At 55.1% G+C, this 17597-nt stretch overlaps 1 protein-coding gene across 1 annotated transcript in view; it reads left to right on the top strand.

The window, feature by feature from the left end:
* Window positions 1-14800, top strand: part of RXRA (retinoid X receptor alpha) — a 95802-nt gene extending 81002 nt beyond the window's left edge. The window contains exons 6-10 of the mRNA XM_084299309.1: window positions 291-420; window positions 4314-4446; window positions 5488-5579; window positions 6811-6916; window positions 10426-14800. Of these exons, the coding sequence (XP_084155435.1) occupies window positions 291-420; window positions 4314-4446; window positions 5488-5579; window positions 6811-6916; window positions 10426-10573 (609 nt within the window). The 3' untranslated portion in view covers window positions 10574-14800. The remainder of the gene's footprint in view (window positions 1-290; window positions 421-4313; window positions 4447-5487; window positions 5580-6810; window positions 6917-10425) is intronic.
* Window positions 14801-17597: the final 2797 nt, after the last annotated feature.

Genomic DNA, 17597 nt, shown 5'->3' with positions numbered 1-17597 from the left:
GGCAATGGGAACGTGGACGCTGCACGGCCACGGGGTCCTGTCCTGCCCGAGGAGTGAGCTGGTTGCTTGCTTGGTGTGATGGGTGCTGGGTCTCAGCACACCTGGGTCCTGTTCTGGAGCTCGCTAAAACCAGCAAGAGGCATGTGGAGGTGAAGCCAAGCCACCTCCTCTCCCTATAACTGCGAGCATCCGCTTGTGGGGTCTCCCGAATTTGGCGAGCCCCTTTGCTGCTCCTCCAGCCTCTCCTCTCCTTCGTTTTCCTGAGCCTTTCAATCTCCTTCTCTTCGCAGCCCAACGACCCAGTGACGAACATATGCCAGGCAGCCGACAAGCAGCTCTTCACCCTGGTGGAGTGGGCCAAGAGGATCCCTCACTTCTCCGAGCTGCCCCTGGACGACCAGGTCATCCTGCTCCGAGCAGGTGAGTCTCACCAGCGACGGGCATGGCGCTGAGATTTAGGCAACTCGCAAGCCATTAGCTGGTTCTGAGTAACAGCCTCCGATAATTCAATCGCTAAATAGGATTTCAAAAGCCCCCGGGGGACGCGTTGCTGAACGTGATCCAAAATGTTGCACCAGCTGCCAATCGGCTTAAAAAATGGCCCGGCTCCCTCGCGGGTGAGCGAGGTGCTCGGAGATGTGCGCTGGGTTCCTCCCGAGCTGGGACTTGAAAGGACAAGGGAGCCTGGGACCCCGCGAAATTTCATCGGACTACGGCGTTTGATCATAATGAAAACCAGAAGGAGGAGAAAAATATATCAGCCTCCCTCTCCCACCCACCAAGATGAAAATAAAAGTCTTCGGGTTTATTTTAAATTTCCTTATGCTGCAGGGGGTCTGCAGGAACGGAGGCGTCGGGAGGTTGCAAGCAGTTAGCTGGGAAAAGGGTCTTCTTTGCAAGCCCCAGCTGCTGGCAGGTTGTACACAAAGACTGGGGGGAGCAGGAAAGCGAGAGCAGACTTGAGGAGGATGCATTTTAGGTGTGAAGCTCTTTGTGTAGCTCCCGTGATGAGATAAGTGATTAAAAGGGCTTTGGCTCGATGCTCCCTGAAACAGAGGGGCAGGCAGGTTGTCAGTGGGACTTGGGAAACCGCTTCCAGCAAATGGCAAACTCCGTGTGAAGGACAAAACAGGGAAAGGAATAAAAAGACCTTGGCATTTGGCTGCGGTACCCAGTGCTCAGCTCGGCAACGAGAAAACCCAACCTGGACTTCCAGAGGTCAGGAATTACGGAGAGCCTCAGGGCAGGGTGATGGGGTGAACTGTGCAGCTGAACCCGAGCAGGCCTGGGATGCTGAAATCCCTGGCAGTTTTAAAGTTCCTCTTCTTTCCCCGGAATGCACTTTTTATAGGCAATTTTAGAGGGGAAAGCCCTGCAGGGTGTGTGTACCCTGTCCTCTCTCTGCCCTCCTCTGACCTTGGGTGAGCAGCCCCTGCAGAAGGGGCACTGCTGCTCCACCTGGTGACTTTCTGGCTTCTCTCCTGTTGGGAACGTGCATGCCCCGAATAAATGCCTTTGAAATTGGGCAGCAAAACGCTTGGAGAGCCTGGTGCTCCTCAACTCGAAACGCAGGAACTAGCTCAGCCCAAGGGCTGTGCAGGTTGCTTCAGGAGGAGGTAGAAGAAGGGCTCCGGAGTAGGACGATGACGGGATCGCTGTTTCCTTCTCACCACGCAAACACCAGCTGTCACTCTGTTTAATAACACCGACTGTTGCCCAAATGCACGAATCTTAGAATTTCTGCGATTTCTTGCTGCCTCTCAACCAGCATCACTGCGTACATACAAATACCCCAGCCCTCTTGCAGCCCCTCTGCAGTCCTTGGCAGTGATTTTGGGGCGCTGAAGCCGCGCTGTTTACTGCTGTGGGTTTTCCACCCTTCTAGTTTTACTGAAATACGAGTTTATAGGCATGTTTTGTCTCGTGGTTACAGCGAGAGGCTAGGAAGGGAGCCTTCGGCGGGTTTTGTTCTCCTGTTGGCCTCGCTCCAGGCTTGGGCAAGCCCCATGGCCTCACCGGACGGCTGCCGCCAGCCTCCTGGGGGAGGTTTTGGGGACTGGGGAGGGGTTCCTGGCGCTGGCTGGGGGCCCTCTCTGGAGAACACAAAAAACATGGTTTTGAAGAGGGTCTCCAGAGCCTCTTGAGAGCGTGGACGAGCGGAGGGATGTCTCTGCAGTGGGCTTTGAAATGAAGGCTTTCTGCAGGGATGGCAGGGGAAGGAGTGGACGCAGACAAAAAGCTGCCTTTTCCTTTTGTGGGGCGGAAACAAAACCTGCGACAATAATTCAAGGTTTCCTCTTCTCTTGAGAAGACGGCTGAGGAAAGCTGAACCGGAGGCTTTCTGACCCCGTGTTCTCTCCTCTCTGTTGGTGCTTATCGTGGCCGGCCCCGAGCCACATCCTTATGGGGCCGCTCGTGGGGTGTGAGCAGACCCCGGTCATGTCCTGGGTTTTTACCAGGACCCCGCAGCTCAGCACCGGGAGCAGCCCCCGTGGGCTCCCCGCTCCAAGCGCCTCTGCTGGGGCCTCAGATAACCTCCCCCAAGTCTTTTAAGCTGTGGCTCCATCTATTATTGAGTGGCGAGAGCGGCCTGCGGAGAACAGCTGCCCATGAAATATTTAAGGATTAAAAATTTAGCTAAGAGCGTCAGCCGGGCTCGCTCAGGCGTCCTCGGAGGCAGGGCTAAGTGGAGCACGCGGAGCGGTGCTGGGTGGGCCGCCAACAGCTCTCCTCCGTAGTCCTGAATCATTTAAAAACCTTCCCTCTTCCAGCTTTTTGGAGGAGAAGGAAACCCAACTTTGGAAACCCGTTTTCCCTGCATTTTCCTTTTCTGCGTCAAGGCCAGCCCGGCAGGGGCTACGTCTCTGGTTCGTTTTAGAGGGCCACGAGGGGAAACGTGGCAATGAGGTGAGCTCACGTGGAGGTCGCTGTGCTGCCAGGTGTCTTTGGGTGCCCTGGGACACCCAAAGCATCCCTGGGGGGGCTGCAGCCACCTCGTTTGAGGGGTAGCCCCAAGCCACCACCTCTCCTCCGTCTTCCTTGGGTTTCGCAATGCTGCAATCCCGCTGCCCAGTGCCAGGCCTCGCCCAGTAAATAGGCAAGGAAATGCTCCCTTGATTGGGGTGGAAACATCCTGTGGCCACTCAGGGAACAGTGAACTTTATTCCTTGTCAACATTTCTAATGGCGCAGCCCATCTCTGCCGCAGCAAGTAAATACGGCACACGTGGACCTTGTATTTATGCCAGTCAGGGAGAAAAGGCATGCTTCTGTGGCAGGAGAGATGGAGGATATACCTGCATCGCTTTTCCAGCCTGGGAAAAAAATAAATAAATTGAATATCCTGAGATTTTGGACCCTGCCAAGCACCCCTGGGTCGTGGACGTGAGAGCAGTTTCAGGCTGGGCACATCAGCCCCGCGATGAGCGTGAGCCTTCCCTGGGGCTGCAGAAAACCCATCCTGCCTTGTCAGAGACGCCTCTCCTGGCTGGAAGTCACCCAAATGTCAACCCTTCAACCTTTGCAGCGTTTCTTCTTGTTAGGGTTTGTTTCAGGCGTTTCTGAGCTCAGCTTTATGTGTGAAAAAGGGATGAAAGGGGAGCTGGAGGGCGGGGAGGGAAGTCGCGTCCTCCTTCCCTTCCCACCTGAGCTGCTTCAGACCGCTCCTGCGGGGTCCAGGCTCAGAGGACACGTTGTCCTGTCACCCGAAGTGCTATATCCAGCAGTAAGGCACAAGCTGATGTCAAAGTGGCTGTCACTGGCCAGGTCATGGTCGTGGGATATCCATATCGTGGCGTGGCGAGGGGAGCGCTGCCCCCTCCAGAGGCCAATGACAGAGCCTCGCCTCTCAGCGAGGGTTTTCAGGGCCCTGTTTTAGCAGAGAATGAACCTCTGTGCCCCATTAGGGCTTGAAAATGAGCCCAATTAGCTGATAGGAAGCGTTAATAGCTCTTCAGCTGCTCAGAGGCAGGGAATATGAGGTCAGATCAGGGGCTCGGCACCCACTCGGGGGTTTGCAGAGAAAGGAGCAGGCAGAGGGCTGTTTGCACCCCTGCCTGCAAGGTTTAGAGAGGAAACTGCTTCTCTTGTTAGCATTATATTTTTAGTGCATTTGTTCCTTAGCAAGCTTTTCCTTCCCTTACATGCACAAAAGGGTCGGCTCCCCCCTGCCATCCCGCAGCCAGCCTAGGGACCCCAGCAAAGGCGTCTCTCGGGTGCCTTCCTCCTCTCTTAGCCATTAGTGCCAGGGATCCCTGAACCCATTGAGGACCCCATGGCTCTAACCTGCGGCCTTGGTTGTTTTCTCCTCCCCAGGGTGGAATGAGCTCCTAATCGCCTCCTTCTCCCACCGCTCCATAGCCGTGAAAGACGGGATCCTCTTAGCCACCGGGCTCCACGTGCACCGGAACAGCGCGCACAGTGCTGGCGTCGGGGCCATCTTTGACAGGTGGGAAGAAAGGGGTGGATGGTAGGGGAAGGGATCTCAGTCCCTCTTGTCTAGATGTCCCTGTGCCAAGGCGGGTGTCCCACGTCCCTATGTGCAGGCAGAGGAGCGGCTCCCGGCCGTCCCAAGACGCTCGGTCCCCGCTCTTGGACCCGCAGAAAGCACCAAGCAGTCGCTTTGGGACTGCCCGGTGCAACGCAGAGCTTCTTTGCGGATGCCTCCTCGCGTGAACCAGGAGGCTGCTCCTTTCTTTCTTTTCATCTTTAATCGGACCAAGACCTGAATTTGTTTTCGCAGTAAAAAAAAATAAAAAATAAAAAATAAAAGCCCCACAGACAGCCGGCAGGTTCCGCACGCGTGTCCCAAGGGCTCATTAATCTCGTGCTTTGGAAAAGCGTTTTCAAGCGAGGCTTCCAGCGTGTGTGACCCGCAGCGTGGCTCCAGACGCTGCGTAAATTGTGGCTGATTTCTCTGCCCCAGACTCATCTCGAGGTGCCTGAGCTGGAACCAACCCGCTTTTGCTTTTTCGCTTTGCAAGGAAATTGCTCTTCGGGTGACATCATTTGTTTCCTGTGAGGTCATAAGTGCAGGATCATGACTTCACTGCAGGACCCAACAGGAAAAACTGGGCAATCAGTGGAAAATATTTCAAGACCGGCACCTGCAGAAAGAGCAAAGGGAGTAATAAAAATTACCGGCAGAGGAAATTGCTTTTAGATACCTGCTTTTTTTATTATTATTTTTTATTTTTAGGCAGCTTTCTCAGGTGCCAAAGCTTCTCAGTGAATGCACGGAGCCAGTTTTTACGGTCCCTGCTGTATCTCACAGGAACTATTGATGTTCCTAATGAGCTATTTTTGATACAGGAGGAAAATGAGGGCATATCCTCAGCTGGTATAAACGAGCCCCGTCCCATGACTTTATTAAACCTGCGCCAGCGGACCTCGCTCTGGGCCTGACACCTGCTTTTTTGGGGGTTTTCTTTTTTTTTTTTTCCCTATTTCTTTTTAATGCTGACGCCTGTGATTTCTGTGTCCTTTGCAGAGTACTGACAGAACTCGTGTCAAAAATGCGAGACATGCAGATGGACAAGACAGAGCTAGGCTGCCTGCGAGCCATTGTCCTCTTCAACCCCGGTACATGCGGCTACCTCCTCTCCGTCCCCCACACCTCTTTTGGCTGATGCTGCATCCTTTGGGCTCCTAAAAATGAATGTAGACATCCTTTCAGGCAAAAAAAATCAGGGCAAAGTCAGAACAGGGCTGTTATTGCCCTCTGTTCCCTGATCTCAATATCCACAGGGGTTTATTAGCTGGCTTTCTGGAAAGGCCTCCACAGAGCCTGGAGAGGGTGAAAGGCACGAAACTTGCTCATAAAACACACAAGAACTTTTTTGTCTGCAACTGGCTTAGATTTACAGAGTCCAGTGGGCTTTCCCGTTGACTGCAGGGGCAGGGATTGCTGCTGGGGGTTATCCCTGCCCTTCCTGCGAGCCTTTGGTGCATCGGGAGGTGGCTGCTGTCCTGTAGATGCCCCTCCTGGGGCTTTCCCTGCGTTTTAACGTGGCTCAGTGCAGGGCAGAAGCAGACGTGGCCGAGGACAGAGGTGCTGATCTGGGGCTCCCCCTCACCTCCCTGCTCTCCGCAGGAGCAGGGTTTGTGCCCAGGCACTGCTCGGTCCCTGCCCTTTCCCACCGTCCCCACACCAGGCATTCCAGCAGGGTTCAGTGCCGTGTCTTGTTTTTGTTGTTCTGCTTGACTTTTTTTTTCCCCTCGTAATCACCAGTAATTTATTGTCTGTAATTTGGGATTAGCCCTATATAGTAAAGGAAGGGGGATCCGGAGAGGTTCCCACTGCACATGTGCCTGGGATATCCATGGCCTGACTGTCCCTTTCCCCTTGCTAAAACCAGCTCCTCGCCACCTCGAGGGACCTGCTGGAGCCGGGACTTTTCTTACAGCCCCACTGCAGTGCTTTGTGTTAGAGGGAGAAATCCCCCAAGCCCGTGCCTTGATGGGGTCTTAAAGCCTTTGAGGTCTGTGACCACTGCAACGAGCACAAATGGTTGGGACTGGGATACGAGGTGGGGTAAAATGGGTCTTCTGTGGTCATAGGGCAAACCTTTCGGGGCTTGAATGCCTCGGGAAGGTATCGGGGTCCTGCTGGAGCACTCAGGGTGCAGACACTGAATCCAGGTCATTCCCTGCACTGGTTTGCACTGGGGGTGCTGGGAGGGGTGGAGGTGGCTGCGCACCCGTGGGGGTGCACAGGGAAGGGGTGTATGGGGAAAGGGTGTATGGGGAGGGGTGCCTCACCTCCCCGCACACCTCGAGGCTCCTGGCTGATGCTTCTTCCCTTGCCTTTCAGACTCCAAAGGTCTCTCCAACCCGGCCGAAGTCGAGGCGTTACGGGAGAAGGTGTACGCGTCGCTAGAGGCGTACTGCAAGCACAAATACCCCGACCAGCCCGGGAGGTGAGTTGCTGCTGGCTGTGCCCCGTCCCACAGCCACAAAACCCCGTGCTGGGGGCACTGCAGCCCCTGGGGGGGGGTCCCGGTGCCATCCTCAGGACTGCAGCCCGCAGCATGAGGGTGCTGGGTCCTGTCTGCACCGGGCTCTCGCTCTGTTCCCGCATCTTCTGGGAGCGAGCAGCTCTCTGCAGAGGCAGCTGCTCATTTCTGTCCCCCCTCCAGCTGTGAAAATCCCCCCAGAGGAGCGGAGAGAGGTCCTTAGCCCTGTGCTTGCAATCGCCGAGGATGGGCTTTGGGTGTTCCCGAGGAGCCCCAGCTCCTCCTGGGCTGAGCGCACGGGGGCAGGGGTATCGTTTCCCTTTTGGAAACCACGGAGAGCAAACCACAGTGCAAACAAGACACACACGGAGTTAATTTTCAGTGGCAGATGAGCATCATTGCTGGGAAGTGAAAGCCTCAATTGATGCTCTCTTCTCCCCTCCCTGCCTCCCCCAATCCAGCTGGGAATGGGAGGGGGAATTAGGAATGCTTTCCTGGAGCTCTCCGGAGCTGAGTGGGCGCATTTTCCCAGTTACAGCCTGAAGCTGGCGACTGCCAGTTCAGTTACTGACAGTCATTTGAGAAACCAAGTGAAGCACTGGAAACTGCTGCTGGTTTGTATCGCTGCTGAGGCTCAAACGCTGGGAAAAACAGCCCCAGCAACTGGGATTTGCATCTCACCTGCATTCCTGGTCTTGCTGGTCTGGGTGGTTCAGAAAAATGAGGATGCGCTTAAGCAGCGAGTGAAGCGAACAGAGCAGAGCCTCAGGAGTAACAGTGGGCCTCTTTTTTTCTCCCTTTTGGGTATCAAAGTGCTGGCAGATGAAAAAAGACAAGGTTGTTCAGAGGTTTCTAGGATGTTCGTGGCTGGCTTGGGGAAGATAAAGGTCCTGTTGGGTGTTCTTGATTTTGGCAGTGGTGAGGGAAATGAGAGAGGAGCACAGGGCAGGGACGATCGCCTCTGGTGCCCTGAGCAGTGTGCGTGGACCCCAGGCCGACTCTGGAGCCGAGTCCTCTTCCTGTAAAACGTGATTGAATTGCACCTCCTCAGCAAATCCCCGGCCCCTGGACTTGGCAGCTGCGGAGTTTCGGGAGAGCTCTGTGCCCCTTCAGGCTCCGAGCGGGCAGCTGGCCCTAAATGGCACGAGGAGAGCTGCGCTGGGGAATGCGGCCAGCAGCTCTCCCGGGTTATTCCCCCGCTGGGAAGCGCTCTCAGCCTCGCACAGGCATCCAGTGTGTGCCGCAGCTCTTGCTGCCTCGCTCCTGGCCGGGGGGCACCGGGTAGGGGGATGCCGTGGGGACAGCCCCGGGAGCATGTGGTTGCTTTTCATGGACCAGAAAAGCCCCATGAAGCTGCTGGGCACCCCTGAGGAAAGTCACTGAGGCACCACCCAAGATGTGTGCCCCCGGGGGCAGCCCCGGTGATGTGGGAGCTTTGTGGATCCCGGAGCCTGCAGCTGGGGCTCTGCTTGTGGGCTTTGAATGACCTCGGGGAGCTCCTCGTGTGATCTTCACACCCTGCTTCACCAAAACCTTTAAGGGTAATCCTTGAGGGCTGTACCTAGGAGCTACACTGAGCATTTCTTGCCTTGCTGCCTCTCCTTTCCAGCACAGGACCAGGGTGCAAAAAGCCCCAGCGGCTGGGGAGGGTTAACCGGTGGGCTGGGAGGCCGGGGTTGCACAACAGCGAAGGGAAAGGCTCTCAGGAGCTCTCTCTATCTTCCTGGTCTCATGGCACAATGTGATCACCATCTGGGGCTGGAAACAAGTTCTTCCTGTGGTTGAGCAAACGCACGGAGCAGCGTCGTGGGCGCTGCACATCCTCCCCTGCTCCCCGCCGCGGCCAGCGCCGAGCCTCCACGGGTGCCCCGCGGCGCACGCCTTCGGCCTCAAACCAGCCCTCGAGGGCTGCCGGGCACCCTGCAGACACCCAAAAGGAACTTGTCTGGGGCAGCAGGACGAGGGGAGGCGTTCCTAGGAAAAACCGAGCTGTGCTGCCCCCCACGCCACCCCCTGCTCCTTCACCAGGGGGGTACGGGGTGTACGTGACACGGAGCAGCCGCGGGGAAGCGGGGCCGATTTCTGCCCTGGCACGGTGCTGTGCTGTGCTGCGGGCTGGTTATCTCACGGTTAAACGTATCGGAGGGCTGCAGCCATCATCTGGTTTGGTTTAAAGTGAAACTTCCTGAATGGGATGGTAGGACTGATTTGTTTTTCCTGGCTCCGGTCCCGCTGTTCTCGCCAGCTCAGCAGAAAAAAAAAAAAAAAAAAAAAAACAGAGAGAAAAAAAAAAGAAAAAAAAAGAGAAAAGTGTGCATGCATGTATAATATCGGTATGTTTGTGCTTGTCTTTCTCTCTCTCTCTGTGTTCTCTGAAGTCCCCTTCTCCCTGGGCTGGCTCGGTTCTGGCCTTCGCTTGTGTCGAAGCCTGAATTGTGCAGCAGTAAAACCAAAAAAAAAAAAAAATGCGCTGCCAGCAATTAAAGGGCCTCTCTCCCATTCTGCACGCCGGGACGCGTGCCCTCCAGCTGGCTGCGTGCCCGCCGTGGGGTGCGGGTGGGCAGGGTGGGGGCACCCCTGGGTGTCCCCGCGGGGGCTGCAGGGTGGGCGCGGGGCTCGGTGGGCGCCGGGAGCCGGCTCGTGCAGCGCGGTCGGCTCTCCCCAGCCCCCCTGGCTCTCCCCTCCTTGCTGTCAGCGCTCTTTGCGAGCCTGGTGGGTGCGACCTGAAAAGCGTCTCCGCCGGGCGGGCCGGGGAGAAAGGGCTTTTGTTCGGCTGGGGCTCGGCTGAGCCCCGTGCACCGGGTGGGGAGAAGGGTTGCCGGGGGCTGGCACCCCGTGTCCGGGCTGGTTTGCAGCCCTGTCTCCAGCTTCTGCTTCCAGAGCTCCTGTCAGCTTGCTTCCATCATCTTCAACCCCGCAGCACCTTCAGCACAGGGCTCAGCCGGGTTTTGGCCGTGCAAGAAGCCCCCCCAGGGCTGCACGGAGCTGCCTGGGAGGTGCCCGCTGCCTGCAGCAAAGCGGCATCATGCAGCAGAAGCTGGCCCTCGCTGCACCTCCTGCATCCCCTGGCTGCAAGCAGAGAGCAAGCAGGCCATGAGCGGCCTGCAGCACTCCTTGGGTCCTTGTAGGGACCCTCGTAGGTCCCTTGTAGGGACCCCACGAGCACCTCGGGGTGCTGGCTGAGCGGTGCAGCCCGTGCGCCCCAGCCCAGGGATGTCCCTTCACGTCACATTTTCTCTCTCTGTGTAGCTACCAGCAGATGTTTGTTGTGAATATCCACCGTGAGCGCCTCATCTTCAGGGCTGGGGACGTAATTAATGATTTCCCATAATTTCTCGGCACAGCTCTGGGTGTGCAGCCCAGAGCTTTGGTAGCAGAAGTTGTGTCTGGCTCCGCAGAGGAGCAGCCACAGAAGCTCTGCAGGTCAGGGCTGCTGGAAGGACATCTAACCGTCTCGTGTCTCCTTCCCCTAGGTTCGCCAAGCTCCTGCTCCGGCTCCCTGCCCTCCGGTCCATCGGCCTGAAATGCCTGGAGCACCTCTTCTTCTTCAAGCTAATAGGCGACACGCCGATCGACACCTTCTTGATGGAAATGCTGGAAGCGCCCCATCAAATGACTTAGAGAACTGCTGCTGGGTCAGTCCCTCGCCCGGCCGGGGCCTCGCGGGGCTCCGTCCTCTGCTTTCTCCTCCTCCAACCCCAGCCCTTTCCCCCCCTGCCCTCCCCGATGCTGGAGGCACCGTCCGAGCTTCTCCGCGCGCTCCCCGGGGCCACCCCCCCGACGTCCTCGCCGCCTCGCCACGTTGACCCTTGTCCGTTTGCTGTCACTGCTGCGTCTAAAGACCTGATCCGCTGTTGCCCTGCGGTAGATGTAGAGAAGTGGGGGACGGAGAGCTTTGCGCCGGCCGCCGCGGCGCCCCGTGCCACGGGAGCTGGGGACGGTGCCGGCCGGCCACGGTGGCCCTTTTGGGCAGCGGGGGGTTTTGAATGAGCTGAGGGAGTGGTTCGGCTCACCGGATTGCAGCTGGCTATTTTCAGAGGATGGAGGTTGGTTGTTTTTTTTTTTTTTTTGAAAAAGAAAAAAAAAGAAAAAAAAGAATTCTATTTTTGGTTTCTAACTGTTATTAGTAGTCTCGGTAGTTACTTCGCGCAGGGAGAGGCGGCCCTTACCGTGAGTGAGTCACCCGTGGCTGCGCAGAGCCTTCTCCTTTCACTTAAAAGCAGAGGATTTGGGATTGAGCTAAATCCCCCCTCCAAACACCCGGTGGCCACGGGGACGTCCTCTCCCCCTCTGCCCACCCCGGGGCCCCAGGCACCGCTGCTCTCAGGCTGGAGCTGCCCAAAGACACGAGCACAGGTCCGGAGCGCTTGCTTTAAGGCTGTTTGGGACACGACATTGCCCTTGCTGGGGTCCTGCTGATGAGACCCCTGCCCTCCCAACTGCCCCCAGCGTCCCAGCACGGCCCCACTCGCCAGGCACCATCCTGCAGGACCCCTGCTCGATTTAAGGGCTGTTGCGTTGGAGCAGCAGGGGCCGGTGCCCTGGCAGTGCTCCCTGTTTGGTGTTTTGGTCCTGCCCTGCTCCAGGTTGGTTTTGGGTTTCTGGCTGCTGGGGTGAGCTCAACAAAGCACCCACCACCCTGACTGCGCCCTCACGGGGGTTTGGGCTCATCCAAGAGCTTGTCGATTCAGCAGCCGTGGTGCAAAACACTGCAGGGCAACAATTAGTGGGAGCGTTTGGTAATTGTGGATGTTAATTAGCGGTGAAGCAGGAATGGGGCTCCCCCTCCCCACATCTCCCCATTTGGGCAGCGACGTGGGGCTGGGAGGTCCTGGCTGGAGAGGGATGCCCGGCAGGGACAGGAGATCAGCCCGGAGTACCCGTCCCCATCACCTCGCCTTTCACTTTAATCAGGTGTCCCCAGAGCCTGCCTGAGCAAACGGGTTAAAAAAACAGAACAGAATGAGCTGGGAAGGCTCCTGGGGAGGATTTCCCCCCCTGCAGCCGGACAGGATGGTCCTGGGCACATCCCAGGGCGCTGAGAGCCAAGGATGAGGTGCCTGCGGTTGGCTCCAGGCCGCTTTTATGTCTGCTGTGCCCCAAAGCAACAGAGCATTAGGTCCCAAAGAGAGGTGGCTCTCCGTTCCTCCCTGGGGGCTGTAGCTGCCCCCTCAAACAGCCGCTTTGTGCCCGCAGGGGGACGGAGCAGCCCCCTCCTCTGCTTTGGAGAGGACACAGTTGTCACCCGCCTGGCGGCTCCATCCCCTGCAGTTAATAAGGCCATCTCCTCGCCGGATAAATACTCAGGATTTCAGGTCGTAACTTTGCCTTAGGCTGGCCTGAAGTGGCGAATCCGCAGAGGCGGGGAAGGAGAAGCGTTTTGGCTCTGGTTCTCCAGCAGCCTGCATGCCGCCGAAAATATTATTAAACAGCTTCACCCTGGAAGAATTTGCCAAGAAAACTAGGCGAGAGCAACGAAATCTAGCGAGGGTGCCAGTAAACACGAGCAGGCTGCTCCTTGCCAGCACAGCGCTCGCGCACGCCCGCGCGCGGTGGTCGGGGGCTGGCAGCACCCGGGGGGCTCGGTTGGAGCCGGACGGTCCCCGGGGTGAGGAAGCTTTGTGGAAGAGTCTCTCGACCTTGCACTATGATAAACCCGAGCTGTTGTTCGTCTCTCTTGGGTAGAACCACTTGATGTTTTTGGTTTTGTTTTTTTTTTTTTTTGCTCGGTGAGTTTTTGGAAGGCGGTCCGTGAGCAGGTGCCCCCAGCCCATCCTGCTTTGAACTCAATATCATTCAAACGCCGAGAGCAGCGGGGTGTCCTCAGCAAAAAGCGTGGTGCAAAGGGGAAGGCTCTGCCAGCAAGGGGCTCTGGGTCAGGACGTGTGTCTCCGTGCCTCAGTTTCCCTGCCGGGGCGGTGCGTTACCATGATTTGTGCCCCCCCCCAGTGGAGGAGGGTTTTGGGGAAGGGCTGAGCACCAGCCCGGACCTCGTGCTTTCGGCAAGTGTTGAGGGAGCTCCCACATTGCTGTAAATCCGCATGGCTGCTGCTTTGAATAGAGCTCCTCCGATCCACACCAGCAGCTTTTGGGGTGCTCAGCAGGTCCTGAACACGACCACGGGTGCTCAGCCCCCTCCCCGAGCACGACCCCTGCCCACCCGCCCAGGGTCACCGGCGCAGCTGTCCCCAGCAGGAGGAAAAGCTTCTGTGCGTCCACTGACATCTGCCACAGCAGCCTTAAAGCAACGTGCTTTTGCATGAGTTTGAGTCTTTTCATTTGTATTCTTTTTCACTTTTTCGGCTTTTTATTTTATTTTTTTTTCTTCCTCATCATAATAACTATAAATATATTACACGCTTGTTTGAAGAGGTGATACGTGGGTAAAAGAAAAAAAAAAAAAAGGCACATTATTCACTAGAGAGGTAGGACTTTCATTTAACCAGATCTTAGTACTCCCGCAAAAATCTGGTTTGATTAGGGTGATCTCTTTTTTTCAATTTTATTTTTTATGTTTTCAAGTTCCTTTTTTTTGTTGGTGGGACAATCTTTAATTTTCTAAAGATAGCACAACCATCAGCTTTTCAGCCACCCCGGGCCGTTCCTCGCTGCCTTCTCGTGCGCCTCCGCGGGTCCCACCTGAGCCATGGGCACGTTTCAGCTCCCCCCCCTGCACGACCGTGGCTCAAGAGCTGATGATGTCCCCATCAGTGACTAGACGTGCATGATCTGTTTTAAGTTGATACATATGTGCGTGTGTATACATGTATGTACTGTAGATATATACACTGTATAAATATCCTCACTCACATATACATATATTATAACCGTAGCAATTACAGACTTTTTGTTTGTTTTAAGTCAATCCTTTTTTCCTGTTTTTTGTTTTTTCCTCTCGTATGTTTTTTTTTTTTTTGCTTCATGTCAGCGAGTACATTGTATCTGAAGCCCTTTCCGAATTGGCGTACGCCAAATCTGGATCTTTATGACTCGAGACAAAGGAAATGCATCTATTTTAAGATGCCCTTTTTTTGTTGTTTGTTCTTTTTTTTTTTTTTTTTTTTTTCTTTTGAGCAGCAGGTGGTTTTGAGTAAAAAAAAAAAATAGCTTTAGCAATTCCCAATACTTAGTGATGGATGCCTTGGCTATGGGTTGCATAGCTAAAAAAAAAATAAAAATAAAATACATTTAAAATTTAGAATGACAAAAAAAAAAAAAAGAGAAAAGATAAGGAAAAAATATCTAAAGCATCAATAAAGTTAAAAATCTATTTTTGTACAAATGTAATTTTATCCCTTGCATATTCTTGGATATTTTTTTTTTCTGGATTGTTTTGTTTCTTCTACAGAGATTGTTATAAACGCTCTCTCTATTTTTCTCTCTTTCTCTCTCTCTCTCCCTCTCTGTAAATGTTCAGCCGCAGGGACAGGGATCTGGAGAAGAGGGAGAAACTTCTGACTGTGTTTTAAAGGCTTTATATGAAATCTCTTTTGAAATAATTTTTTTGAATGAACTTTTTATTTTTTTCCCCCACTTCCAAAATCTTTTTCGGGGAGGGGGGGGAGGGCGGGGGAGGGCAGGGCGGGCTGGTCTGGGGGTGTCTTTTGTCACGTATATCCGGCGTTCCCGCAGGTCTGTTTTACTGTGAAATCACTACCGTATATTATTATTCACTTAAAAAAAAAAAGAAAAGAAAAAAAAAAAAAAAAGAGTTGCTGCTGGAAACGCCAGTATTTTGATGAACAATTGTATTAGAATTGTGGAAAAAAAGAAAAAAAAGAAAAAGAAAAAAAGAAAAAGAAAAAAGAGAAAAAAAAATAAGAAAATATATGAGCATTTTAAAATATAACCCAGTCCAAGTCCTCTTTTGTTCTTTATGGGTATTTCCTGAGCTGGTCCTTAGGCTGTGGGGTCCTGTCCCCACCAAGGGGGTCCCGGTCACCCAGGGGTCCCCGTCCTGGGCTCCCTCCTGCTCTTCCTCTCCTCTCACCTTCAGTCCTTCGAAGCCTGGCCCAGCAGGCAGGATTTCAGCCGAGGGCAGTGGGGTTTCTGTGTTGGGTACTTGACTTCGTCCTGCCTCTTTCCTCCCTGGTTTAGCGAGGGGTCAGCAAGTAAAAATAGCCCCTTGGACTTCACGGTGTGCGATGCACCTCCAGCTCCACGACAGCCTCACGTATGTACGTATAATGTAGGTACAAAAATAAGTAGTGGTGGTTTGAGAGTGATCTGCGACCCCCCAAAACCCATTTATTGATCTTGGAGCCACCGAGGCTTCATTTTCCTGGAGCTGCAGGCTCACAGAAAGGTTTGGGTTTGGGGTGAGAGCAACGGCAGAACCATGGGGGAAATCCCAAAGGCTGGGCTTTTAAAACAGGTTGTTTTTGCCCCCAGGACTTTCTCCTGAAAGAATTTCCGATTCCTTTGACAATTCCAGGTGTACCCTCTAGTGACAGTGGGACGGTGCCACTTACAGAAACTATACGATGAGTGCCATTGTGGGGGCCAACCTCCTGGGAGGGGTGCGCCAGCTGGGCACACTGGGGTGACCCTGGGCTTTCTGGTGGGTGGGTGACAATGGGGTGACAGGGGCCATCCCACGGACGAGGGCCACCCTTGGCACATCACACACCATGGGCTGGGCTGAGCCAGAGCCATCGTGGCTCTGTGTGGGAACATGGGCATGGGGAGAGCTCCGACCTGGTGACACATCCCACAAACTGGGACAGGGCACAGCACGGAGCAGCGAGATTCTGGGGTCATGGGCACCTTGCCACGGTGACAAGGGCACAGCGACAAGCTGTCCTCAGGCACACACGTGGGGACAGCATGCTGTTTTCCAGCCCCTTTGTCTCTCGGTGCCAAGTTGGTGCCTTTGGAGTGGGGACATTGCCATGCGGGGAGGTGCCGCGAGCCCCCGGCGCCGTGCGCGTGATGTGGAGCAGCGAGCGGTGGCCTTGGCTTAACCTGGATCTGTTGCCAGGTACAAACAAGATTGAACTTGCTCTTGGGTTTACAGCGGAGATAAATCCTCCCCGACGGCTGCAGAGCCGGTGAAATAGAGACGGAAAATAGGTGTTTCAATTTGGTTAGTGACGATCCGTGCGCTCCTAACTTTGCCGCAATATTTTTTCATTTGGGAAGCCGGGGACGTGACTGGCAGAGGGCAGAGGAGGGGGGGCAAAAAGGATGGTGGTGGCTCAGAGGTGCCTGCTGCTCCCTGGTGAGGGGACACAGCCTGCCCCCGGCCCTGAGCTGCCACCCCTTTGCTCATTTTTGGAGACCTTGGTGACCGGGGTGCACCCGCAGGCCCTGGCCACCCAGCAGCAGCTTGCCCGGCCGGCTGCACTCGCGCATGGGATGGCTCCCGTTCCAGAGGCTGGTTATTTGTCTTGTTAACCTCCAGGCAGCAGTTTGTGTTTGGAGAGCAAATATTTACCTCCCTTCCTGAGTTTTTTTTTTTTTTTTTTCTTTTCCCCTTCTCCTGGGGTGGAGCAAACTGGGCTCCGTGGCCAACGCTCGCCCTCGCACCACGGGTTGGCTGGGTCCCCACCACCCGTGGGCTCAACACCCACGCTTTGCTTTGAACATCAGGCTTGCTTCTATATTTAAAGCAGCTAATAACAAAAGGCAAGGCCAAGCCAAGCTGCCCACTGTTCTTTTTCTTTCCTTGCCACGTTTGCTGCCACCCCCTCGGGAAGCTGGGCGCTTTCCCAGGCTCCAACTCCTGCTCTGGGGGAAAAGGGAGCAGGAGGAGGAGGAGGGTGGCACCACGAACTCGTTGCTGTTTCTCCAGCTTCAGCTGGGATCAAAGTGCCTGATTCCTTGATAACAGAAGATGGTTGTAAGGGAATGAAATGCTTCACACATGCAATGGCTTGGGGCTTTTGTAGCGTGGCAGGGCTGGCTGTGTGCAGGATTGGCCCTCACCTCACAGGGAGCATGGAGGGGGATAAAAAGAGGTCCAGAGCGCTCTTTTATCAGGAGCCTCCTAATGCCAGATTTCCCTAAACCCCAAGCTCTTGGAGGTGTAGGATTGGGAGGGGGCTTCATCTTCCTCTGCAAAACACCATCCTGGTGCTCCGGGTGCATTAGGGGGTCCAGCGTGGAAGACGCTGTGCTGGGGGGGGGGGTGCAGAGATGCTCCTGGAGCCACGTCCCGCTTGGTGGCACCGGGCTGGCCACTTAATTTCTGCACATCCCCAGTGCTGACAGAGATGGAGTGAGGTGTCGGCAGACTGTTTTGAAATCCTTAAGAGAAGGGCTGTGATCCCCGTCCTCTCCATGCCTCGGCTTTGCAGCGAGGAGGGGCTCTACAAATAAATACAGACAGATGAGCTCTTTCACTGGTAATTTGTCACTTCATAATTGCCAAAGAAAAGCAGGTTAGTTTTCTGCTCCTGACCTCTCTCAAGCAGCCTTTTCACCCCAGCCGGCCCCGGGGCCGGGGTCAGGGTCCCAGGGGGCAGCTTTCCCCTCGCGCTGTTGCCACAAAGGGCACCTTGGCCTTCTGCAGCAGTGACATTTCCACGGGTCCCCCCCCTCCCCAATTTCCCTGCGCTCCCCAGCCCAGTGCTCCCCACTGCGGGCCTGGCACGTGGGAACTGGGCTCTGGGCGTTTCCCTGGTGGGACTTTGGGGTGTGCTGA

This window comes from Netta rufina (assembly GCF_964035555.1).
Source record: "Netta rufina genome assembly, chromosome: 20".
NCBI lineage: Eukaryota > Metazoa > Chordata > Aves > Anseriformes > Anatidae > Netta > Netta rufina.
Note: the sequence above shows the minus strand (reverse complement) of the source record. Positions and strands in the feature narration are given on the sequence as shown.